Source organism: Amphiprion ocellaris, chromosome 22 (assembly GCF_022539595.1).
Source record: "Amphiprion ocellaris isolate individual 3 ecotype Okinawa chromosome 22, ASM2253959v1, whole genome shotgun sequence".
NCBI classification, from domain to species: Eukaryota; Metazoa; Chordata; class Actinopteri; family Pomacentridae; genus Amphiprion; species Amphiprion ocellaris.
The window spans coordinates 16982991-17008717 of record NC_072787.1 but is presented as its reverse complement, the minus strand read 5'-3'; the positions used below and the strand labels follow the sequence as shown (position 1 = coordinate 17008717).

Here is a 25727-nt window from a genome sequence, read left to right as displayed (position 1 = left end):
CTATGGCATTTTTTAGACGACACATTATACTCTGATGTTTTCTTGAATAACATACTATTTTGACAATATATTGCACTATGACATTTTTTGAACCACATACCATACATGACAATTTTAGGCAACATCCTATCATTTTTCACTTTTTGAACCACATAATCTATGTTGTTTTTTTTTTTTGCCAAGCTATACTATGAACTACAGGCCATACTATGTTATTCTTGAAAAGTATACTATACTTTGACATTTTCTGAATTACATCCCATACTATGGTATTATACACAGAGTGCTTTGGTTACATGTTGATTTATAATCTAGATTTTTTTCTGTTTTGTTTTTTGACAGGATTACCACAGACCTGACCGTGAACACCGTTGACACCCACCTGAGGGAGACGTTGCATAAGATCTCAAGGCTGCTTGGTCGTGGTCTTTCTGGTCCTGCTCCAGAACGCCTTCATCAACTACATCTTCTTTTGAAGAGGCCCTCAGATGCTGCAATCTCTGACCTTAAGGAGGAACTGCTACTTTCACTCTGTAACGAGACAGCGGTTATTTTAAAGACCCAGCTCCTGGCGGCTTTGAGTCAAAGTTTAACACCCATCAAAACGGAACTACAGACAGTTAAATCTGAGCTGTCGATCAGTATTTCAAACATCAAGTCCGACCCCGGCGCCCTAAAGCACGCTGTGAGTGAAACGGAAACTTCATTCTCCACATCACCGACAACATCGTCACACTCCAAAGCAGAGCACCTGTCTGCTGAACTTTTAAAAGTGGACAATAAATGTGAAGAATGTGAGCAGCAGCAGACTGTGAGCAGCGGAACAGATGTGATCAGAAAGAAGTCACTTTCCTTTCTCTTTTCTTTCTGGTTGACTCGATGCTGTCAGATGCAGATGTTGGAGCTTATTCTGATCTTTCAGGATAAAAAGCTGCTTTTCCTTCACAGACTTCTCAGGAAATTATTCTCTCAGGTTTTCTCTGCTATTTATATTTTTATTATCTGTGATTATTTCATTATTTCTTTATTGTAAACTAAAGTTTGAGGCATAAAGACTCATTTAGTTATTTTACTCCTGAAATCTTTGACATAGCAGAACTGAGCTTCCATTTTCCTTCTTGTACTTGTGATACTAGAACTAAACATATCTTCAACACGGATCATCTGGTTTTAATGAATCAGCAGCAACATCACAACAACAAATGAGACAATTTTCAACAAATTAATAAAACTGATGTCATTTAAAACTATCAGAGTCTGTTTTAGTGTCAAATTAAAGCTGATTACTGACAACTAGAACATTAACGTTACTGTTTTAATCACATTTAAGTTTCCAGAACGTTAAATTAATGTCAACCAGCCACAGTTTTATGAACTTAATGAACCACATTACAGGAACACAACACACTTCAGCTGTTTACATGAAACTCAACACAAACATCGTTAGCTTGATGGTACGTTAGCTTTAATCAGGCTACGGCTGAGCAGCTAGCTCCGTTAGCATCGCTAACGTTAAAGCTAATATTTACTATGCTAACTTTCTTCTCTGGTCAACACACACTGAAACAAACTCCACCAACATCTGGAGTGCATGGCACACATTATATCTGACACTAACGCTGCATATAAAGTGCATTAAAAGCGGCACCGATACGAAAATAAACATTTACTTACCGAACTATCAGAGTCCTTTCAGTGTCTGCTGGTAGAATCAGCCGAAGGCAGAAAACTGGTTAAAACAAGCCAACGGGCAGGAAAACTGTCTGTGGAAAATGCTCTGCTGCTCCACCGATAAATAAACCAACAGTTATTATATCAGAATTAATCCAAACGAGGAGAGCAGAGTCTCTGCTGCCTCCTCCATAGGACCTGTCAATCATTCCAGACCGGACTGTCAATCAAGTAGTCCCGCCCCCTGGCTTCGCAAAACTTTAACGCTCTATATAAAAAAATTCAATATTGATTTATTTTAAGATCGGCCACCTGATCTCTCATTCTGACCATGAAAACTAACGAAAAAAAATGTATATACAGTCTATGCACCGTACTCTGTTTGGCTCCACACTTGCTGATGACCACTTCCGGTCTCAGAAAATGAAAAAACGGACCTTTTGTTTACTGTCTCTTATTGATTTTACTTTCTTGTTATTCTAAATATAAAACGAAAATAAAAGCATTTTTTTAAAAAAATCGTATATCCCTTTTTGATCATGAAAAGGAAAAACACCTTGTATTTCAATTTTAATTTTTGTATTTTAAAACGAAAATCAAATAACCACTCGTTTTTTGTTTTTCAATACCCGTTTCAGAACGGAAAATCCAATTACCAGATCCCCCGTACACGGTACCATAAAGAGTGCGATAAATCCACTTATGGTAATTCCACAAACAAGTGTCAATACACTGAAGGCAGAATAAAACACTGTTGACGCAAGAAAATTGAGGTCTAAACTGGCAACATTAGCTCTTGCAACTGGCAGTATATAGTATAGTTTTGGAAAAATAACAGCTGTTAAGCTTTTAAGACTTAATATGTTTAAAAAAAAAAAAAAAAAAAAAAACACTTAAGATGGACATTTTTTTTTCCCCAGATTTGCAGAGTACTTGATAACATAGCTATGGAGAAAAACACGTGATCATGACTATACAAGAATGCTGACTGGCTTTAAAGTTAATGCAGCACATATGTAACATTTTGCTACAATACTGTATTTTAGACCATTACATTTATGGCTATGTTGATTAAATATTAGAATTTTACATTATGGTATTGTGCAGAATCATCAATAGCTATTCAATGGAAGCTATAATTATCCTGAAAACTGCATTTTAACATATTTTATTTAATCTTTTCATTTTGACACATGTAGAACTGAAACATGTGTAATATAACAGTGGAAAATATCACGATTCAAGTTGATTTACCAGGAAATATATGCAAAATATGGATATTAAGATGATTTAATGTACAAAATGTTCTCCAAAAACAAAATCTTTCTGTATACTCATAGTATCAGGTGTGGGTGTGTAATTCCCAGAGCCAGCAGTAGCCAACACAATGATACAGTCGCATGCAATTCAACCTGAGTTTGTCCAAAAATATACTATGTCATCAGACACTACTGTCAGAATAAATTCCTGTGGCATAAGCAGGTGTTGAGATTGTTCATTTGGACTATGTGCTGGGTTACTCATAGATGAATATCTAGCTCTCTCTTGTGGACAAACCTGGGACGGTACATCGAGGCATAACCCATCTATTCCATAAAAAACAACCTCTGCAGAGGTGACAATGCATAATTATTGTGGCAATTGAAAATATAAATATACTTTGTATTCTACATTATGATCATTTGTGTGTCAGTTAAAACACACACATAAGTACACTCATAGCATACAGACAAACAAACACATGCACAAATCAGTGCACACACACTCTAAATTGACAAGGTGAAAACCAAAATAGAAATCAATAATAAATAAGGGCATTGGATATCTGAACCACAAATTACTACATTACATGAGTCCTTTAGCTCTCACACAATATAGCTGCAAGCATAGTGGATTATGTGAACAAACATCTTGACTAATACATACTAACCATAATAACACCAATTGTATTAGTTATTAGTGTGTAACAGCTGTATTCCCTTTACTTGTACATGGGTGTTACCTTTCTGTTTGAGTTTTTGTTGCAACTAAAGGTTTTGCGCCCAAATGAAATCGGTAACCATAATGTAAAAACACACATTTGAAAAAAAAAAAAAAAAATCCTCACAAATACTGTCTAAAAAAACGTCTTTATCGTGCACTCACAGCTCAGTGGCATGATCTTACAACCAACCTGAGCAGCTACGACTAAAACAAACCTTCTACTTCATTGTTCATGCAAAATTATAACATGTAGGTACCTCGCGGTACTTTCGTGACACTATCCGTTTGAAGGCTGTTCTCTTTTAGGGCATTTTGGACTGACTCGTGGCTTAGTGGCCTTCTTCCTCCAGGAATGTTACATAGGAATCCTGTTAGGCTTCTAGTTAGTCGTCTCAAAGAACATGAAATCCTGTATGAAAAAGAGAAGAAAGACTTAGCAGAATAGCATTAATCTGACATTGAACTAATACCTAATTTTTAGTTAAAATGTATCAGCCAGAGCATAGAATATATTCGCTGATATGTAACTGCAAAATTAATATTTAAACCACGCTGGGAGACTTGACAGTTCAGCAAATTGAACTCGTGCTATTATACAAAGCAGCTCTGACAAGCTGTTTTGCATATGTGGTGATTGGGGTGGTTTTAGGTCACATTTCCCACTAAATGTAGGCTGAGTGGTACATTAAGTGGTAGGTATGTGAAATTTCCGACTACCAGTGACAAGAAACATGCTATTTCCCATGAAAGTTGGGTCATATGAGGCTACAGCATCTGCAGTAGCTGCATTGTGCTGACAGTTGCTCCTAAATTGCACTGTGAAAATCCCTAAACTACACAGTTTACAGGACAGGTTATGAAGTTACATTTTTCACGTGTTGAATAAAGAGCCCATATTATGCTTTTTGGGGTTTTCCCTCTTCTTTTTTAGTGTGTTATAGCTGGGGTTTTTTTGTGCATGCAAAAGCTTTAGAAACTTACAACGCCCAAAGTCCATGCCAAAGGGAGTTATTCTTTCTCAGAAAATACACTGCTTCTTAAATGTCCGAAATGCCTTGTGTGAAGTCCAGGCTTTTCTTCTGTTACTTATTTATGTCACCATGTAAAACATTTGCATAGCACCGAGCTGGTGGAGAATTTGGCACGCTGTTGAACATAGAATGAGCAGATTTTCAGAGTACCAAAAGGGACACCGGGAAAAAATGCCTAATTTTCAGCCTATTTTTGAGAAAACTGAGCAAAGTTTTAATGCTGTTCATCAGAGAATGAGCAGCTTCCTCACGATCTGCAATCATTTCTTAGCTAGAGTTGCTTTTGCTACATCTTTCTGCCTGTGCAAAAAGATCCAGGCAACGATATGCTCACCTGGAAAGTGAACCACAACAGATGATGGCTGTGCGGAACCTTACAGAAACACACCAATTTATTAAAATGTTCTTAGACACAATTCAATTTAAATGTATTTATATTGCACCAATCCCCAACGGAGAACACAACAATTTCAAACTTCCCTTTTGATTCCCTTTGAGCAAGCAGTGGGCAACAGTGGGAAGGAACCAAAAAAAAAAAAACCTCCCCTCTAACGGGAAGGAAAAATAAACCTCCAAGAGAACCAGGCTCAGAGACAGCAACCATCTGCCTCGACCAGATACACAGTCCCCAACAGTTTTAAAATAGCCTTTTAAAATGTTTTACAGGATATCTGGGATGTCTGCTTATGGTTTCATCCTCAATTTTACATGAATTCTCATACAAATCAGCATCAGATCAGTTTTGCACTTCACATAAATCACATGACCAAACCTGCCCCTTTTAAACTATATAAATAAACTACAAAACCACAGAATTAAAGCCAAATACAATAGAAAGAAATACAGAATAACAGCTTTTATTACTGTCAGAAATTCAAATTATCAGGGCTAAAACTTCTGTCCAGATGTTACCATAACAATCCTCACATTCCTTGTAAATAGACAATGGATTACAACTATATATTGAACGCAGTTAATGATGTGTAATCTAAATGTTTTCAGTCTCTCATCAACCATACATACAGAAAAAAGCGTTACAATCAGACAAATACAATTAAAATCTCTGACACTCAACTGAAATGAAAGGTTTCGATCAAACAGCATGTTGTTTAGCTAACATCTAAATGAATCAGAAGTGTCCCATAATGGCCTGAAGCTGTGCAGTCACTAAAGGGCTCCTGCCGCGTTCCACTTCAAAAACAGTCTAGATGTTATGATGTTAACATTGCCTACATCACTGCATGACATCAGAGCAATTCAGGATCAAGACAGACAGAAATCTAACCTCCATGCATTGTGCAGGGATTGTCGGTGATCAAATATGCGCAAGTGTGTCTTATCTTATATCTCATTAGAGCAAACCGGGCTTTTCAGGACTCAAGTGTTAAAGATACAGGCAGCTAATAAAAGTGTTTCAGACTGAGGGTGACAAAAGGTGCTGAAGCAATGTAGAGCATGAGCAAAATATGTGTTTTTTTTTTTCCTTAAAGCATGTAAACCTCTTTTAATAAACCTCAAAAACTCATTTATAAACTTGTAAATGTGCATTATGTGGGCTCTTCAACAACTAAAGTATATAACAAATGTGTAACTTACAATGAGAAAACATGCGCCAATCATCACCGCCTTCATTCTCACGTCCAGATCCATGGGAAACTGGATGCCAAAGTTGTCTGAATCTGTGAAAGCTTCCCGAAGTAGTCCTGTCCATTGTTTACTGATTTTCCCGATCTTATTGACTTCATCCATCGTCACAATCTGAGGAAAGAGTTACACAGAAAATAAATAGCAGATGTGTTGCAGCAGGATAAAGATCAGTCCTGAACCATGTTTGGTTTTACTGGAAGGAGATCCTGGAACTATTCATATTTTTTATCGTGTTTTATGTGTTGCCGCAGTAATTTGAGTTTTGTATCCTCGGTAAGGACTTCAAAGCAGCTCGGGAGGAACCGCGATGGTAATATCATGCTTCAGTTGCCGTCCTCTGGGTCTGGTGAAAGGTCTGTACCACTGACCCGAATCCTCGTCACAGCTCAATCTAATAAAACTAGCTGAGCCATGGAACAATGGCCACACTGTACCACACAAGAGCATGGCCTGTGCGGTGGCGTCGCCCGAGCTGCAGCCCGCTTTGATTGGAAACATATTTCTCGCTTCAGAGCATGAAGAGGATCCCTTACAAAAAACACGTCCGCGGGGCGAGAATGTTAGCGTGTCGTGTTTTCGCAAATTTAATGCATTTCTGTGTTTAGATAAAACCCACCTCAAAGTCAACATCTGGAAGGCAGCTCCATCCGCAGAAAGGCCCGTGGATCTTCAATACAGGCTCATTGTGTTCATTTGCAACAATAAATTTAGGAGAAAACGGATGCCACTGTTGTTGCACGTATCCCACTGTGTTACCGGGGGGAGACTGCACCTCCAGCTGGGCGAAGCATTGTGGAAGAACAGAGTGCGATTTGTAATATTACCTCCTCAGTTCTTACAAATACATATATACATAGCTTGAAATGTAAACAGTAATAGATATGGTGCACAACACTGTAATTTCATTGTCTGAGAGTGGTTGCACTCACCTCTTGTAAACAACAGGGGAAGAAGCAAGACATGCACTTTAGCGGCCTGTTCACTGTGATGACCTCTTGTCCGAAATTGTCGAGGACGTGGATGGTGAAGGGACGCAGCGGACCGCAACATTGTCGACTCAGGCAGTCGTTCTCCTCGACGGCATAGAACACATTCTGGCCCATGGAGTTGCGGACTTCATACTTGTTATTGCTCTCGAAACCAACAAGGGCTGCATGGATAAAAAAGGGATAAAAAATGTGCTGCTCTCGCTATAAAACATTCTCAGACTGAACAAAACCAGCAGCAGAGAGCAAGTTGGCATACTGTACCTTCGACAAGCTCAACTTTCTGTTTGATGAGTAGCTGATCCACCTGGAAAACCACATACAATGGATTCAAATTTATGCATTTTAGATGCAACAATTCAGAGGAGTAGGGGCATTGTTATAAAAACCACATTCTGGTGTGGATCACTGAGCTGTTAGAGTAGCGTATAATGTAATGCTAAACATATGCAGTGAGGTCTTTTTTAAGTGCACCAGTATAGTGCTATTTTTTCTGGACTTTATTATGTGCTTCTTGCAGTGTATAAATGCACCGGCCACAGAGAAACGGCTTTCAAAGTACCCGTTTCTATGCAGAAAGACTAACAGCAGCTGCATCAACTAATCAGTGACTCCCTTCCCAATAGGTCTCGCTCACAGGAGACATCTTGACTTGTCATAGCAGCAAAAGCACAGGTGTTCCTAATAACATAAACCCCAGTAAGCCGTGACGGCGTGACAGTGAGCCAGCTTGCACAATACCACAACCCTGAGACTGAAGCAAATGGAATTCAGCAACTATTCATTAATTTTTCTTAACACCTTCCTACTGTGACATGTCAGAATGCCTTAGTGAACAAAACATCTTTTGTAAGATCCCCTGCATTGTAGTTCCTGCCAGTCATGACGTGCAGAGTTGTAGATTATATTAGTTTGAAGTTCAGTTTAAAAGGAAAGATAAATTATCATCATTAGACGTGATTTAATAAACCTAGTCCTTTAAAAATTCAGATTCATTGACATTACGAGCACAATAGTGTTCACTACTTTGTCAGCTTCTACTGTGTAAAGAGGATATTTGGTGGCACTCATGTTAAATACTTGGGGAACAAAATGGAAGAGAATACTTTGGTACAAAGTAACTAAATACATTGACTCTAGTATTGTACTTACAATTTTGAGGTATATTCTACTTTATACTTTCACTAAGCTGCATTTCAGAGGGAAATATTATGCTTTCTACCCCCGCCATATCCATTTGGCAGCTTTAGTGAGTTTTAAGATGAGGATTTTGCACAATGGGTAATATGGCAAGTGTTAAAATATACCATTTAACCAGCAGTTTCCAAACTTTTTGGCTTCCAACACAAAGCAGTGTGCAGTCAAAGGGTCACTTTTCAGATGCTCTCACGCGGTTTCATTTCAAAAAATGTACAAATGACCCAATATCTCACAAAAAATCCAACACTGGAGAAAAAAAAATGAAAAATTGAAACCAGATTTGCGTATCGGAACTTTGTTTTTTATTCTTTTCTGCCACACCAATCATGTCATGACCCCATATTTAACTGGTATAATTAACTGTATATAAAGTAGTTCAGACTTCCAGTTGATACAACAGTAACACGCTGCGTACACACAGATGCTTCTCAACCAATAATGATGACATACACTTGTATTATATTTCATGGTTTTCTATTGTAGTGGTGATCACTTTACTCTTTCTGCTTGCTACTGTAACAACAAAATGTCCCCTTGGGGATCAATAAAGTAGTTCTATTCTTTTCTATTCTATTCTATTCTATTCTACATATAAATATATGTCAGGCAGAGGGACCAAACCTGTACTTTACCTTAATATTTAACTACTTGTTGCTGCAAATCCTTCCTCAAACATTTTTGAAGCAGGACTTTCAGCTGTTATTGAGTTTTTTTTTCATTGCTGGATTGTTTGTTTTTTTTCCATTCAAGCAAAGGATCTGAAAACTTCTCCAATCACTACTCTTGAGTAACAATCGACTTTTTGCAGGTAACAAGCAACTCGACCAACACATATCACTTCTATTAGACATTTATAATGAAAAAAAAGAGGACGTTGTACCTGAGTCAAGTATTCTAATCCTGGTGGACAGCCTGGTATTCCCGGGTTGGGCACAGCATACATATTCATTTTGTCAGATTTGACAGAAACCTGTTGATGAGGAGGATATTAAAAACTGAGAAATGGCGCCATCTACTGTGTATTTGGGTCACAGTCATAAACAAATGGAGACAATCACGGCAGATGGACAGCAGTCAGTGCTTATGTCCCACTATCTGCCTGTATCCAGTTGATTTAACAGCCTCGGAGCAGTCTGTGAGCTCTCCACTAGGCAGTGTTTGCTTTAATAGCGTACAGTGGATCGGTCCAACAGCGTGGGGGAGCTGCTGCACACCTACATGGTGGGCGACACCGATATTCTTGGTTGTTTCTGGAAGTGACGAGCTCCTGAGGGGGAGACACCACCAGGAGAAATCCTCTTACAATATAGATTTACGCACAAACAGCAGGGCCCGAAGCCTGCACAAGTCTGCACCGTCCGTCTCCAGTATGTAGGTCAGATCGGCGCAGATCCAAGTCACTGTTTGACATGTTTACTGCCCGGGAAGCTTTCCTCAGTAAAGAAGCAGAGCGCATGCCGAGCTCCGATTTGCCCACTTTCTTTTTCTTTTTTCTTTAAATTCACACAGAGCGAAACGTTTAAAGCCACGATCAGCAACAAAGTCATTCTTCATAAACATCACTGTTCATTTATTCTACTCGCAAGACACACAGACGTTCCATCAGAATCAGAAATACTCACCGATGTTTTATCCGCTACTTAAAACAATAACAGGCCACTCCGTAACCAAACCTATGGAATAAACCTCTAATCTCATTGGTCGACGTCATCGCACTTCCCATCCCCGTCCGCCAATCACGATTGCGGAAGCACAGAACTGAGCACAATAGAAGCAAACACTCATAGACCAGAACGGAGTAAAATAGAGCATCTGAATACCAGTAAGTGCCAGTTCACATAGTTAACCCTGTAAAACCCACATAGTTTTTGCTGCTGTTACATTTTTACTCACTTTTAGCTCATTTTTCACTGCAATATTAAGTCCTGAACTTTTTGGAAACAGCACAACTATGGCTTAAGGTACACACAACTCAAAAAACTTATTTGTGCAATATGAGAAAGTTTTAATGCCAGAAATCGCGAAATAAGAGCAAATGAAAGCTGAATATCTTTAATTTTATTCCTGAAATAAACCTGAGATCAACATTCACAGCACTTCTCCAAGTGCAAACAATTATACCAATGCTGGGGGGGGAAGTAGCTCTAGATGCTATAGGTATTTTACTACTTACATCTTTATTTGTTTCTATGCTTGTCCCCTGTCTGCTCTGTGTAAACACAGCTTGCAGTTCAGCCGAAATATTCCTTGAATTTTTGCCATGTGACTGTTGGGTGCAACAGTCACTCATGGCTTCACAGCGCAGAATTTTTTTGTGTTTTTACAAAATCTGGTCAGAGCAATCAGTTTCTTTTTATCAATTTTTTAAATGAGACAAAGCAAATAAAGCAAGGATGAAATATCATGATTTTAAGTCCATAGTTTTCTAACAGAACCCACATGACTCATTAACTGATCATCAGAATGTTGAAATTCAGATGATTCTTTCAGATTTTACAGTTTCTGGCTGTTATAAATGGTTTAATGTTAGCAATATTGTAAAGATAAAATGCTGTTCAAACCCAATGTCATGTTTTAGGCTTCAAAAGGTTGAACAGCTTGCAGCATAGAAAGTAGACACAATGCATTTGTTTTCTTTTTCTTTTAAATTTCTAGCCAATAAGCACGTGTTAGCAGCAAAATCAATTTTAGTGATGTTTTGGGAATATTATTGTTTTCAAATTATATAACAGATTCTTACTTTTAATCCTCTAGATGTCACTATTAATACAAATAAACAGACACAAGGTGTTAGAGGATCTCACATGATATGTACATCATGAATTGAATAAAATAACATTCTACCTTCACTGCTTAGGAATATGCTGGATAATACGGTATAACAGGGGTTATTCTCTTTATTTTCTGACATTTTACACATCAAAAAAACAACTGATTAATAGAGAAAACAATCACTACATTAATAGACGATGTAAATGATTATTAATTAAGCATATTTCTTAGCTGATAAGTCATCTTTTTCCAAGACATATGCATATTTTAGCATTTTAGCTGTGACTAAGCTATAAGAAGTTGTTTTAGTGTCTTCCTATAATTTAGTGGTATGCTACAATGTTAAATTAATGGCACAGTATCCACAGGAATGGTAATTATATAGCAACCATAATTGAACCTCAGCACTCAGAATGCAGTAACAAGAAATCCTGTTTTTTTTAAGAAAAGGGTTAATTAACTTGTTTAGAATTCTTCAAATCACATCTATACCTCCTCCATCCCACCAAAATCCAGAATCTTCAAACACGTATTTCAAATGTTATGCTCTGTACCAGATGTCTTACACACCCCTGAAAGTATATACAGGGTTTACACTTCCACATCACACTAAAGCCCCTTTTAGACATGCATTCCTCTCCATTAATCTGACAGCATTTGAACGTGTCAGCTTAATGTCTGAATGAGCACCCTGTTCGCTTTTCTATAAAACTTGCACAGGAAATCTGACCAGGTGAGACCTAGTAACATTGAGGTATCGCCTTTACCGTGACCACAACCACAACCACAAGTCTGAACTGCGTGCAGTCGCATTAATGGAGCGGCATGCACCAGATTGTGATGTAGGGCACTGTTATGTATAGTGTCTAATACATTTTTGCAGGTGGCTCGACTCACTAAATAAACATTATTTTGGAGGATACACTAAACAGCAAAAAAAAAAAAAAAAACTAAATTCCTCTTGAACAGTAGATCTCAGTCACTTGCCTGGGTAAGTCTGAATGAAGATTAATGTAAAAATGACATATAAAGCAATGCTGAGTAAGAAATATCTGAAAAAGACCGTCTTTTGAACATTTATTTTCCCAGTCACTGTGAAAACTGAAAAAAAATAAAGGACATATAACAAACATTTCAAATACACATCGTTCAGTTGTCTTATCTGTAATTAGATGGACTCTCTCTCAGGCTAGTCTCAGTGTATAGACAGGTCCAAATATGTTCATCAAACTGTCCCCAAAGGCACTTTGACAAATATTACACACAATCATGAAACAAATAAAATTTAAAAGTCACAACTTACTGTGTGTGCCTCTCAGACAGTGCAGAATGTGGTTATTTTAGAACCGTATGGTTTTCCTTTGCAGCCGTATTGCATCTGACCCATAATTCCACAGGTGACCCCATTAACTAAACTGTGACCATGTGACCTGTTACATTCTTCATCCAAATTAATAGAGTGGTATATTTTCAAAGGCACCATTTTTAACATCTTATTCATTGCACTTTTAATCAACCTCAATGACCATATGAATTCAAACATTAATGAAATTATGACAGAAAATATAAAACACACTTGTAATAGAAATCTCAAGAACTGTCTTTATACCCTTTGTGTAACATATTCCACCAGTAGCGGCTTTCAAACTAGTTGTGATATCAGCAATCCTGCAGTTTCACACTTCAAACTTTCTACTTCCAGCAGAAGACTTTGCCTTCTAATGTCAAACTCTGAACATACATCATTCTGGACCGTGAAACTCAACCATCCAAGAGAGGTATCAAATTTCACTTATACAACCTTATGCTGCTCTGCTGCACAACACCGACACATAACAGTTTAAATAATTCATGCTGTTACGGATCGGAAGACGGCTACATAATAGAAAAACCTCAACACACAACCGATGTGCACCTGAACTTTCTGTGTGTATTATTATAGTTTGCATCCACTGGAGAGCAGTGTTGAGCTAATGATGCTTGGCCCCATTGCCATTACTAAGACTAATGCAGAAATTGCCTTTTCATTGTAAAACAAAATGTGGAAACATGCAGCACGCACACACACACACACACACACACACACACACTCACACTCACCACTCTGTTACAAATGACATGACGTTGCTGGGTCGAGTATCCTTATTTGCGAATACAAATTACCTGATTTCCTCAAGCGCTACTGATTTCTCCAAGAAACGCTAATGAGAACAAATGATGACTCGCATGCAGATCTGCTGACACTTCAGGCACAAACACCTAAAAACATGTTTTAATTGATTCATGTTACAACAATTGCTTATAGTGACCTGCTGTAGCTAAGAAAACACTGGATGTACAACTATAAGTGTTTTTCTGCTGTTTAAAAAAGAGGTTTCAAATAAAGCATGAATACTAGCTAATTTATCTCCAGCAGCTATACATTTTACACATTTTCACACATGTGTTTGATTAACATTTTAACACAGTGGACCACAGGCAGCATCAAAGGTCCATTTTATCATTGCCGCCCAAACAGAGCTTATGTTCTTCATCATTGTGATCAAAACAAAGTAATGTAATGACTTGAAATGGTGCTGTTCTCCACTCTCATCTGAATAAACACACTGGACAGTCAGGGGGTCTTTGAAAGCCAGTCAGATTGTCTTTCTGACTCCCAGTTACTCCCACCAGGGGATGGTTGCATGCATGTGTGTGTGTGGACACCAATTGTGCAGCCTCTGCTCTTAGTATTTCTACCTGTTCTACAATTCCTCTATGTGTTTGTGTATTTTCTTTTTTTTTTTGTATGAAGGTGGTGCTCTTTATCCGCATGGGTAATCTTTCGTGCACTCCTAACGAGGTTGTCAGATCCACCGCATAATGAGGAGCCTAAAGATAAATGTAAAAACGCCTCCATTACACCGCTTTCATCCTCTTGTTCATTAGGTTAGCATAAGGTTACAATACATTACTCCGGTCCCAATGTTCCGCACACAAAATTGCACGTGTCACCGAAGAGCCTGTGTTTTTAGTTTGCTACGATAATGTGCGTTCACAGACACACCAACACACAAATGTAGTGTTACCTGCCTGAACTAAACCCTTAGCTGAGCCTCAGCACAGAATCTCTTACTTGTCCTAGTGAGAATTGCGCTTATAAATGTTCACATCACAAGGGCTTTCTAGTACAACGTGTCCGTAAATTCACGCCCTCACACACAAACAATGCAGATTTATTGTGTATATTTTCCTGTCCAAGAACACTGCTTTTGTTATTCCGTCTCTGGCTCTTCACCTCTGCCCATCCCTCACCTCCCTCCCTCCCTCCCTTTATTTCTCCCATTTCTGCACCCCTGTCAAGTGCTTTGTTTGCTGTGACTTTCCATGTGGTTATCTGAGCGGAGACAGTATGCCTCACCCTGGCACAGGACCTCAGTTTCCACGGCAACTTTATAATTGTTTTGGATGTGTTCCAAACGCGACTGGATACCGAGGCATTATTGATGTCAAAAGAAACATGTATGAAATGAGGAGATGTGGAGGCGTCCATATGGTTCCGTACACAGCCTCATGCAAAGCCATTTAACTGTTTTTCAATGGGAGTTTTGTGATACCGCTGAATAGATCCCACATGTGTCGAATGATATTTCATAATTTTGATCTTTCTGTATCACAAAGGGATAATAGCGTGGAATACGAGCCACTGAACTGTGCAATATTTTTCCTATTCATGCCATTAAGTCATTGTCACAGTACGCACTGCTACATTGAGTATGGTGACCTTACTGAATACAATATGTCCATCATGATTTTTTATTTTTTTAAAAATTTGAATAGTAAGAATGACAATTAATTCCAACTGAAGGAAAAATAAAAGTCGGTGACACCAAAACCCATAAAGTATGTCGTTGCTGGCCTCATTCACTTCAAGTGGTCTTTGTTTTGACAGGAGAGGCGGTGTGAGTTATCCCAGCGCTTGTCACCATAACCATATTGTGACCCCGAATCCCCACCAACACACATGCACAGCCTCGCGGCACCTCTGAGCCACTAACCACTAACACTAACCACTACGCTGCAACACTCATTAATATAACATATAGTGTCAACAGCAGCGTGGCCCCAAGTGGATGAGCCCCAAACGCTTCATCTCAACTCACAAATCCACAGACTTCTCTTTACATCACAGAATATCCCTCCGAGCAGCAGGTTTGCGTCTTACTGTTGCTTATGAAACTTCTCTCTCTCTTTACGCTGTTATATCTCAGAATATGTGGTTAAAAAACCGAACAGAAATAAAAACCTGACCGATCTTTTCCTCTGATCTCAAGTCTCCCCTCCCTCTGTTTAATTTATGACCTGTGAGGAGGAACCCAGGGAGTGAGAAGTGAGTGAGACTGGTGTGAAAGCCCTGAATAGAGCAGGGGCAACAGGCCCTCCAAATAACACAAAAGAGGCACCACAGCTGTTTGGAGGCAACACAAGCCTTCACGAGGCACTGTCTTCTGCCCTGAGCTCCCAGACTGGCACTCATGCTGACTTTGTGAGCCGAGTTGTTATATGAATACAGTAACACAATCGTCACATTAAACTTGCGGGGAGAAAGCCTTCCAAGACGAGGTCAACGTGAAATTTAGAGTTTCAAACAAGGCGAGTAATATTACCAGAATTCCTCAGGCTGCTTTGGTTGAATAAAATCCACCGATTATGTGACCTTAACTGGTCTCTAAAAAGTTTCCATTCATACTTTGACTTTTTCCTTTGAATTATTTGATCTTTATATGATGCTAGCAACAGACCACAAAGAGGAAATCATGTAAATGAGGTGGAAAAGGGATCAAACCGGCTCTATTCCACAGAGACAACTGAGACGAAGCAAACAGCACAACAGCCGATCACCTTTACAGAGGGCCGGACTATTCGAGGCCCCTGCTGAGTCGCAGGAAAGTGTCACCAGCCTTCGTGAGCTTGCTGTCAAGTGCCGATTACCGACTGTCAACTGCAGCTAAAAATGATTTCAGAATCCGAGGTTAGAAGTTCAGCACACTGTTTTCTTCCCCCAGACTGAGGGGAAAACGCTGTCACCATCGCTTGGCCGATAATAATTTATTCCCCCCTGTACAAAACTCTGCTGGCTCCCTGTTCCTATGTCTGCTTCTTAGTTTTCCACTCACGCCCATTAGCTAGCCACATGCACGACACGTGTGGACTTCCAGAACGATGGCAGCTTTTCGAATAACTTAATTGCAAGTCATATTCATCGTCATGACTGTTTTAGGGGAGACACATTGTAAAACTACACTTAGTGTGCACACATTTAGTGTCTTCTCATGTCTTGTGAGGTGCATTTTTCTGTTGAATCTTTTTTCAGTGTCTAGATGTAATAAGACCATATTTAGAAACTATAATAATTGGAAATTTTGGACTGATTGCCCTCAAACCCCTATAAAAAGCCTTCTCCCAGGTACAAAATGGATGCAAACGTCTGGTCTCTTACTCCCTCTCTGTGTCTCATCCATCCACACAGAGAGTATCCGGAGCCATCTGCAGACCACGATCCATCCCCAAGCACTGGGGCTCACAAAGGTGTTATTTTTCAAAGCTGGCCCTGTCCACCTCCTGCCGAGGGTGTGCGGCTGTGGTTCAAGGGAAGGTGGGAAACTTCTGAGGCCCTGTTCCCCTTGTACCCCCCTCCCTGTCGCCTGCCTCCTCATGGGCAGCCCTTTGAGGGTGTCATAACTGCGGCCTGTATAACATGGGTTACTGCTGACGGCGGTTGGTCACAGTTGATGAAGCCTTTAAAGCAGCCTCCCCTCTCATGGTTTCTGTTAAAATTCTGGAGAGCGGGACCAAGGCCTGGCTCCCAGACAGTTACAGACGTAGCAATGGGAGGACTCTGGAGCAGAGGAAGGCCTGCATTTTGACCTGCGATGGGTAGAGGGTGCTCCAAGTCCATGTTTGACTACAATGTTGTTCAGTGCATTGCAGCCCCAACACTACCGCCTTCTCTTCCCACCTCCAAAAAAAAAAAAAAAAAAAAAATGAAATCACCCTCTCCATTTTAGTTGTACGCCTTTACGCTTCCAAGTTGCCTACACAAAATGAGTCCTCCGTGTTTTGTGCCGCGCGGCCGTCTCCATTCCACCAAACTAAGGGGGGAGAAGCAACCGCAGACTAGGAAATATGCCGCAAATGGACAAAGCTGCAGAACATGCAGCTGTTGTGGTGCCATCCTGTTGTCTTACGGGTTGGGGGAGGGTGTACGCAAGGTAAAAATGGGACAGAGAGCCATGATAGTGTGGTGGTAATAGCATGAGAGGGTTCGCAGCACCTGGTACTCACCTCTTTCTCCAGAGAGTCCCTGTAGACATGGTGTCCTGCTGGCACACCGTAAAACTTGATTGTAGAAAACACCATCACGCTGAGACTGATAAAAGGAAAAATAGGAGATGTTTTTATTTTCAAATTTTGGTTGGAACAGCAGAGGTGGAAAAAAAAACTGTTTTTCAAATACTGTTGTTATTTTTTATGTAGTTTTGTATTTTTTGAGAAGTGCTGGTTGCAGCGCAGAAGCTTTAATTTTTTTTGTCAAAATTATAATCTGTGTCCTCATGACATGTAGACATGTTTTTTATATGAATATATATTTCTTTCTTACTAAATTTTTTTTACATTATTTCACAAATTGTAGTGTAGTTTTGTAAATTATTATTTTCAACTGTGGTCTGAATTACTTCTGAATTATTGCTCTCACTATAAAAATTAAGTGAGATTTAGTTTTGAAAGAAAAATTGTTCATGTCAAGGACTGCAGATGCTTCAAAATATTGTAATTAATAACATTTGGCATCATCATTCTGTAGTTCTGTAAAGGCAATTAGAAACTAATTGTCAAAGAGTACAACTATTTCAATTCAGTTTATTGTTCAGTTTATTTTTAGCCTAATAATTATAATTTTTAAATTTTTTTTTTTGCAGTTTGTATTGAGTAGTTTTAAGATGTTACTTACACACACTGCTGTAATTAATTTTCTAAATTTAAGAAAACATGTTTAGGGCAGATTTTACACATCAGTAAATTTATAGAATTTTATTCAGTGTTTTTTGCTGAAAATAAGAAAAAAAATGCTTTCAAAGATAAATATGCTAAAGTTAACATGACAGCGCTGAATGCTAAATGAGAAACATCTCCATGCGTACAGTGAGACTGCTGCTTCCTTGCAGCTTAGGGAGTGTGTTGAACCGGGCCGGAGTCAGACGAATACAGGGAGGCGGCCATGTTGCCCTGTGTGAGTCGGTGTCAGTGCAAAGTGCAAAGGCCGGCGCGGTTCAGGACTTCTCTTCAGGCTGTGCACCGCGAGCTGCAGCATGTGGACGGCGAGCTCGGGGCGGACCTGAGGAGGCTCAGCGCTGCACAATGCTCCTCTGTTCTTTGTGCTGTACTTCTATCTCACTGCCTCTCTGTCTCGCTCTTTCTGTCCTGCAAACACACACTCGTCTTCCTCTCTCTCTCTCTCTCTCTCTCTCTCTCTCTCTCTCTCACACGCACACAAACACAAACACACACACTCATGCATGCACACTGAAGAGTTCTCTCCACACAGTTGGAAAGACAGGGGTCACTGACTGGATGCTCCCAGCTGAGTACTTCAGTGCAGCCCTTGTCTGAAACACACACACACACACACACACACACACACACACACACACACACACACATCTACACGTGCACTGTGCTAATGTCTTTTTCCATGCTGGCACCCCGTACAAAGCTTTAGCGGTGTTGTAGTCTGCATTTCTCTCCTCAAAAACTCCAGCATTAACTGAGTGCTTTTCTCATTCATTATATAATCCGTACAAATTGTTTCTTCTCAGAAGTGTCAGATCGCACCCATTAAAAAGCATTAATGAGCAAAACTCTTAATGTTTTTAATTGTACCCCTTAAATCACACCATGCAAGAAATTTTATTGGGATTTATTTGTCTAACGAAAAATTCAAACAAAGACGGTGTATGTTTTCTGAATTCTGAAGTCATTCTTGGAGGCGTTCTCTGAATTCACTGTCATTGTGGGGTTTTTTTGTTTGTTTTTTATCAGACAGGTGTTGGAGGATATTCTGTGTTGCTGCTCGGATCAAATTCTGACTGTTTTCAGGCCCCGGAGCAAAGCAGCCATAAGCTTGGAATCTTACTTTAGGATCACTGTAAAATTAGTCATTTCTTTGTGAGATCATGTTTTTTTAATTTTTATTTTACGGTAATGCAACCATTAAGGAAAATTGAAACCAGACATGCTGGATTTTTGAAAACAGTGACTGTGCAGTGAATTGGTGTTTCATTAGTTAGTCCTATGAGGGATGTCCTGCAGTGATGAGTTGGAAAGCCTATAAAGGTACTCATGTTCATTTTATTACAGGGCAGTCACATTATAGCAAATTGTAATTACTTGTCATAAAAGTAAGTTTTAGCAAAGAACAAACAACAACTATGGAGGGAGTGTTTGATTATACATAAGTAACAGACTTTAGTCTCACAGAACTTTTCTCTAAACTGACGGATCCTGGTCAGCAGATGATTCAATCGACAACCTCTCAATGCTACACCAGATTAATCACCGCTATGATACTGTAGTATCGATCAAAAACGCGGTAACCCTGTGGCAGTTAATCATTTGTGTCAAAATCTGAGAAACATAACCCAGGCAGGCAGTGCGGGGGGAGATGCAGAGGAAGTGGAATGCACGAGGAACTGGGAGGTTGATCCCTCTGCCGCTTTGACGTCAGGCATCCATCTACTGGTGTTATTCCTTAATCTGATTCACTTGGCTGCTCAGCAGACCAGTGTTGCCTGTTGGAAAGGTTTCATGTGTGTGATGGATGCTATTGTCAGAAATGCCAAGGTCAATATGCGACACAGCAGCACAAAAAAAGAAGACTTTCTTATTTCAAAAGTGCTTCCCATGTATCATCATTTCTGCAATCTGACCTTGCTTCCCTCTGTAATAACATTTAGAGGCAGGACAACCGCTGGGTGCGTGCTCATGGGTTGGCGTTGATCTTTAAAACGGGTCACGGTGCTGCAGAGAAGAGGCCCGTGTCACTCATGACAGTATGCAGGCATATTACTTACACCAAGACAGATTTGTGGATAGAGCTGTACTGTCTGGCATGAATGCTGGGTGACAATTATGTCTTGATTTGAGCATCTGAACAGAGGGGCCACTGTTTGACTGCACGCTTTCTGTGCAAGAGCAATTAGCTGATATCGGGGCGCATCAGCAAATCATCCTGTAAACAGATTTAGGGTAATGAAATGGCAATTTTGGCAAATGACAAACAGTAGAGGTGAACTTGTCGCACAAACAGGTGAGGAATTCATTCTGACAAATTTGTCAGTTTGATTGACGGTGTCGGTTTTACTTGCCTTTGCTTCACATTTTATGGTTGAAGCAACTACATCAGCTTTAAAACTTATTCTCATGAGTGGCTTTCATGTAAAATTTGGATATAAAAGTGGTATTTTTTTGTCAATGTCACCTGACTCAGGGACTATATGTGTTGCTAAACTTGTGATCTAATTAAAATTCCCCTCCAGATTTGTTATGGGCCACAAAAAGGCTCTACTTAGAATCATACATTGTGTTTGACAAGGTTTCTACTAAATTCTTTTTAAACATCTCTTCCTTCTGCCTTTTAGATAAAATATTGTCCATCCTCACATTTGTTTCAGCTCTATACTGAACTGTGATTTGCTTCATGCGTCTACATGCACATCTTAAAGTCAGATTAAAGATGAGAAATGTTCACCCTAACAACCATCTAGTGCCAGACTCTGCATATACGTCATTCTCTTTCTGCAGTGAAACTGAGCTACAACACATTTTGATTGCAGACTTTAAATTATTACAACCATTGTATTATAAACTATCATACTGTAATTTTTACCTACCACTCAGTTAATAGCTCAATTACTGATATAGTTTTAATGGGACTGTCTAATGAGGAGAAAACCATTACATGTGGAATTATAACAAGCTGTTATCGCCCAACAAGGTGGACATCACACCATCCGATGTGATGTAAGGAAATGGCTGCTAACCTGAGTGGCGTTTCCCCACTGAGCCCTCATCTCCGACTGTCCACTGATTCACCGCCCCCACAGGGGAGACTGACCTCCTCAGCCACCTGGGGACGACCCCCCTACACAAAGTTAAATATGCTCACAGGAAGGAACCAGGGAGGAGAAAATCATGTTGTTAAGACTCTCCACCAGAACCCGCTGCCTCCGCTCTGTCCACCTTCCTTTCTTCTAAGGCCAGGGAATAAGAAATACCCCAAGTCTTGGAAAATGACTTCAATTAACCATAATGTTAATCACTATCGCTCAGAACAAAAGTCAAGCTGAGAAATCCCTTGATGGAAATTGTTATAATTGCCCTAACAACGGGGATGAATATTTCTCCCTGCTTAATTACATGTGACTTAATATTTAAATATACCATTTGCGGGTTTTAAAGTATCTTAATCACAGCCATTAATTTTAAATATCTAGCATTTGGAGTGGCGAGGGAGCAGACAAACACCTTTTACAGTGTGACTGGTTACATGTGGCAGGTAACGTTAGCAGAATGTCAGGTATGTATTATGCACGAGGTGCTGCTGACAGGGCCTGTATACCCCGACAAGAACAGGTAATTGTGCTTTCCTCTTCCAGTGGGAGGTACAGAGTGATCTAGGTAACAGAATGACTTGAAGCTCCGGCCCATCCATCGTAAACAGTGGCACCTTTCAGACTGAATTTTCAACACATAATATAAGAAATATTGTGCATTTACACTATACAACAAAAAAAAATGTTCTTTTAATATTCTGTGCAATAGTTAATTCTGATTTTGCAAGATTTAGTGCTTAAACAATGGGTTGAAGTTGGTAAGTCTGCCCACAGTTTTGGGAATTAATTGATTCTAGAATAATTTATCCACCAGAACTGCCAAACTTTAGCTGGTCTCAGGGTCTAATATGTGAAAATTGTCAGATTTTGCTTGGTTAGTTGAATAAGAAAAGCTTGAAATGAACATTTTAACCATTTTCTTGCCTGGGAAGTTAACTTATTAACTAAAATAAAAATCATCAAACTGTAATTTAATTGTGAAAATGATCATAGTTAATACCCTCACAGGCTTCACTGTGGCTGAGAAGCAACTATTTTGGAAGAATTTGTGCAGCACTGGTCATCAAATGTTCGTTCTGTCCTCTCACTGTGGTCCTATAGGAACTGGTGGCATGGCTGCTTGAGGATCAGGGGTGGCAACCCCAGTGTCCTGGCCGGCAGCCAACAGTGACTCTCCCAATCTGGCCACCTAAATCACCACCTCATCTAATTGGCCAAATCCCCCACTGTTCTCAAACCCCTGCTGCTGCGTGGCAAAGGCCTTCTGAGGAATCAAACAATGTTTGCAAACTGTTAATGTTGTGTTTGGTCAGTGCTCAGAGATGCTTCCAACATTTGGGAACTGCAGGCCACAAGGTCTGTGGGAAAAAAAAAAGTTTGGGTTAGTATAGATTACAACACAACTTGCCCATTTTATGTTTAAAATTTCGACTGTGAGACAAAGTTTTCAGCTTCGGAGCAATTACTGCAATATACACAAATCAACCCGACACTGGGATGCAGCACTTCCACCATGCTGTCACTTATCGAGAGTTGACAATAAGCCGAAATGCTGCGGGGCGAACAAACACACAGAAATACAAAGAGGGGCACACACATCAGCAGACAACTGTGCGTACACACACACACACAAGTTAAGCAGGCCTTTGGGTCACGCAGTGTGAGTGAAAAACAGAGTGGGAGTGAGCGAGCAGCTGCAGGAGCCATGGGGTGGGTTGGGCCTTACGGCGAGCAGCAAGGGGCTGGGGGAGGCTTAGGGGATGGAGGAGGCTGAGGAGGCTGGGGAGGGCTGCGGGGAGACCCGGAGCTAGCGGCCGCCTGTTTAATTGGAGCTCATTTACGCAGCAGTGGAGCAGGAGACACCTGAAGGGCCTTCCCTGCCTTATCAGCTAAATGGCTCCCGCTCCCCCTATTCCACAAGTCAGATTCCACTTCTTGTTTATTCACACGTTTCTCTCTCAGAATACCATTTCTGCTTCAGATATTGCAGCTTTTTCTCCAAATCTGGGTTCGCTGCTCTATCTGTCTCCTTATTTATTAGCGTTGTGCAAAACTTCTGATTAAAAACATAGACTAAAAGACAGCAGCAACATGTGGAGAAGTTCTGAGAGCAGAGCTGTTGACATGCCTCTGATCTGAATTTTAAATCATCCGAGCCTTTAAAATAACACGCTACTGTAAAATAATTAAATCAGTTTTTGCTGAGAGTGATACCCGCCATACCATCTTCCTGTATTTTTGAGAGGAGGATGGCGAGGTGGAAAACAGGAGGAGGGGAGCGGAGAGAGAGGGGGATTATGATGAGGAGGAAGAGGAGCTGAGGAGCCAAAAGAAGGAACAACTTACTGTAATCATAGTCATGTTCAATCAGACACCTGCTATTAAATTGATAAATACACTTTTCCCAGTGTGAGTCCGGATACACTGAGTACCCCTAAGGCACTGTTCTGCTCTTTAACTACCTACTCTGCCTGGCTTCTTCACTCAACCACTGACTCTCTTCCCATTAACTCACATTTCACCCGCTCTCACAAGATGTCCCAAAGTCCATTCCTTATAGGCCGGTGTATGATTGACTAAATGTCGTCCTCAACAGTGGGACTGAGGACAGATTTGGTGAGTGGTTTTCCTGGCTTTTGGAGAGTGAAAAGGTAGGGAGTTGGGCACATTTTTGGTCCATTAGTAAGTACTGTTTTGTCCTTTTTCCCTTTCGTGCTTACGATAATAAGAAAAAATGGGAGCAGGACGTATGTGTGTGTGTGTGTGTGTGTGTGTGTGTGTTGCGTGGGGGAGTGTATGGAGAGGTGGTTGTGTTTGAGGCAGGGAGGGTGCACAGACAAAGCTTCTTGCCTCCTTAATCTCTTGTCTCGCCTTTTCAGCTCCTGTCGGTGCCCACATGCTGGTGACGGGGCCAAGAGGATGCCTCCTGTAGAGAATCTTACTCAGCACGGTGTCATGGCCGCCACGACACCTGATAAACATTAAGTACAGGCTGTGATACCTAAGTGTTATTATTGTTGTTTATTCACTTTATGTCTCCTTGGTGTTACATCCTCTTCAGCTTGTCTGCGACTATTGTTTTGTGGTAGAATGGAGTGATAGAGGCAGACATGCATGCTTTTCTCTGGACCAGAAGAGCAAAGAAAGCAGCTTTTTTAGTGCATATTCCAGATTTGAGAGGACTGTAGAATTTAATTAGCAGAGGTAGCTTTTCAAATCCAGATTTTTTGGTGCGACGCACCTGGTAGTACAGCTACTCTAAGGATATTAACGTAATAATGGAACTTCCTTTGTGTGCCACCAGTGCACACATTAACAAACCCCAATACAGAGCTGCAATGTTTAATCACTTAATCCATTAATTAGCAACTATTAAATTAATCACCAACTATTTTGATAATTTATTCATCATTGAGAGATGTTTTCAGAAAAAAAAAGTATAATTCATTGATTCTGGCTTTTAAAATCTGAATAGTTTCTGGTTCCTTTACTCCATTTTGACAGCAAACTGAATATCTTTGGACTGTGCATTTTAGAAAACACTACTTTTTCTTTTATTTTTTACCATTTCCTGACATTTTATAGACCAAAAACAAAACAATTATTCAAGAAAGTAATCACCTACATTGAAAATAATATTTAGCTGCAGCCTGAGACAGAACTGGTGTCATCTGCATATGGCGAAGAGTAGTTTTATGAGCTGTGTTGCAAATAAAAAATGTCTTAAATAATTCTGAATTAAGAACCAAAGACAAAAATCTAAAAGATCCTCTTACACCCTCCCTAAAAAGTCAGAATATCTGAGTTTTTCTTGGCTCTGAATGCACCTTTGCAGGGTGATTATGCACTAGTATGATAAATCTGCCTATAAAAAGGCAATGAGCAATAAACAAGCATGTCTATTATGCTTGACTAAATGAAACCTCAATTGCCAAAAATGTTTTAAAAACATTTTTTTTCTTAAATTCTAAATTTTGATCATTTTGGCACTTGCGACTTTCCTTTGGGGCTGAAATTCTCTTTAATGAGACCCCATAAACCCTCTTTGTTGGGCACAAAAAATCCTCCATGCAGGAAAAACCCTTACCTACCTACAGCCAAAAGAAATAGTACAATATCCTCTTTTCTTCCAACCCTTCTCCCCACTAATAATTTCTATACAGTTCACTTGCTAGCATACAAAACACCTTCCAGCATCATTGTTCTCCTGGCAGTTATCACACCCCCTGAGTCACTGCCTCTGGCATGATCACAAACCCACAGGGATGTGGTGAGGATGCAATGTG

At 39.9% G+C, this 25727-nt stretch overlaps 1 protein-coding gene across 2 annotated transcripts; it reads right to left on the bottom strand.

The window, feature by feature from the left end:
- Positions 1–2943: 2943 nt before the first annotated feature.
- si:ch73-206p6.1 (phospholipid scramblase 1) lies at positions 2944–22802 on the bottom strand. 2 transcript variants are annotated; one of them, XM_035955533.2, is made up of 8 exons: positions 18472–22802; positions 17615–17699; positions 9399–9488; positions 7583–7625; positions 7262–7482; positions 6949–7110; positions 6282–6443; positions 2944–4063 (listed from the first exon to the last, which is right to left on the bottom strand). In XM_035955533.2, the coding sequence occupies exons 2-8, from the start codon at positions 17687–17689 to the stop codon at positions 4034–4036; spliced, it is 783 nt and encodes a 260-aa protein (XP_035811426.1). In that variant the 5' UTR covers positions 17690–17699; positions 18472–22802; the 3' UTR covers positions 2944–4033. The 2 variants fall into 2 exon arrangements, with proteins under 2 accessions (XP_035811426.1, XP_023142212.1); XM_023286444.3 differs by lacking the exons at positions 17615–17699; positions 18472–22802 and adding an exon at positions 10141–10206.
- Positions 22803–25727: the final 2925 nt, after the last annotated feature.

What these genes read in the sequence shown, in the direction of transcription:
- si:ch73-206p6.1 (XM_035955533.2), bottom strand. Translation starts at nt 17,689, where the DNA reads ATGGTGTTTTCTACAATCAAGTTTTACGGTGTGCCAGCAGGACACCAT. An exon ending in GGGACTCTCTGGAGAAAGAG is followed by an intron (nt 9,489 to 17,614) that starts GTGAGTACCAGG and finishes CCTCATCAACAG; the next exon opens with GTTTCTGTCAAATCTGACAA. An exon ending in TTCCAGATGTTGACTTTGAG is followed by an intron (nt 6,444 to 6,948) that starts GTGGGTTTTATC and finishes CTCTTTCCTCAG; the next exon opens with ATTGTGACGATGGATGAAGT.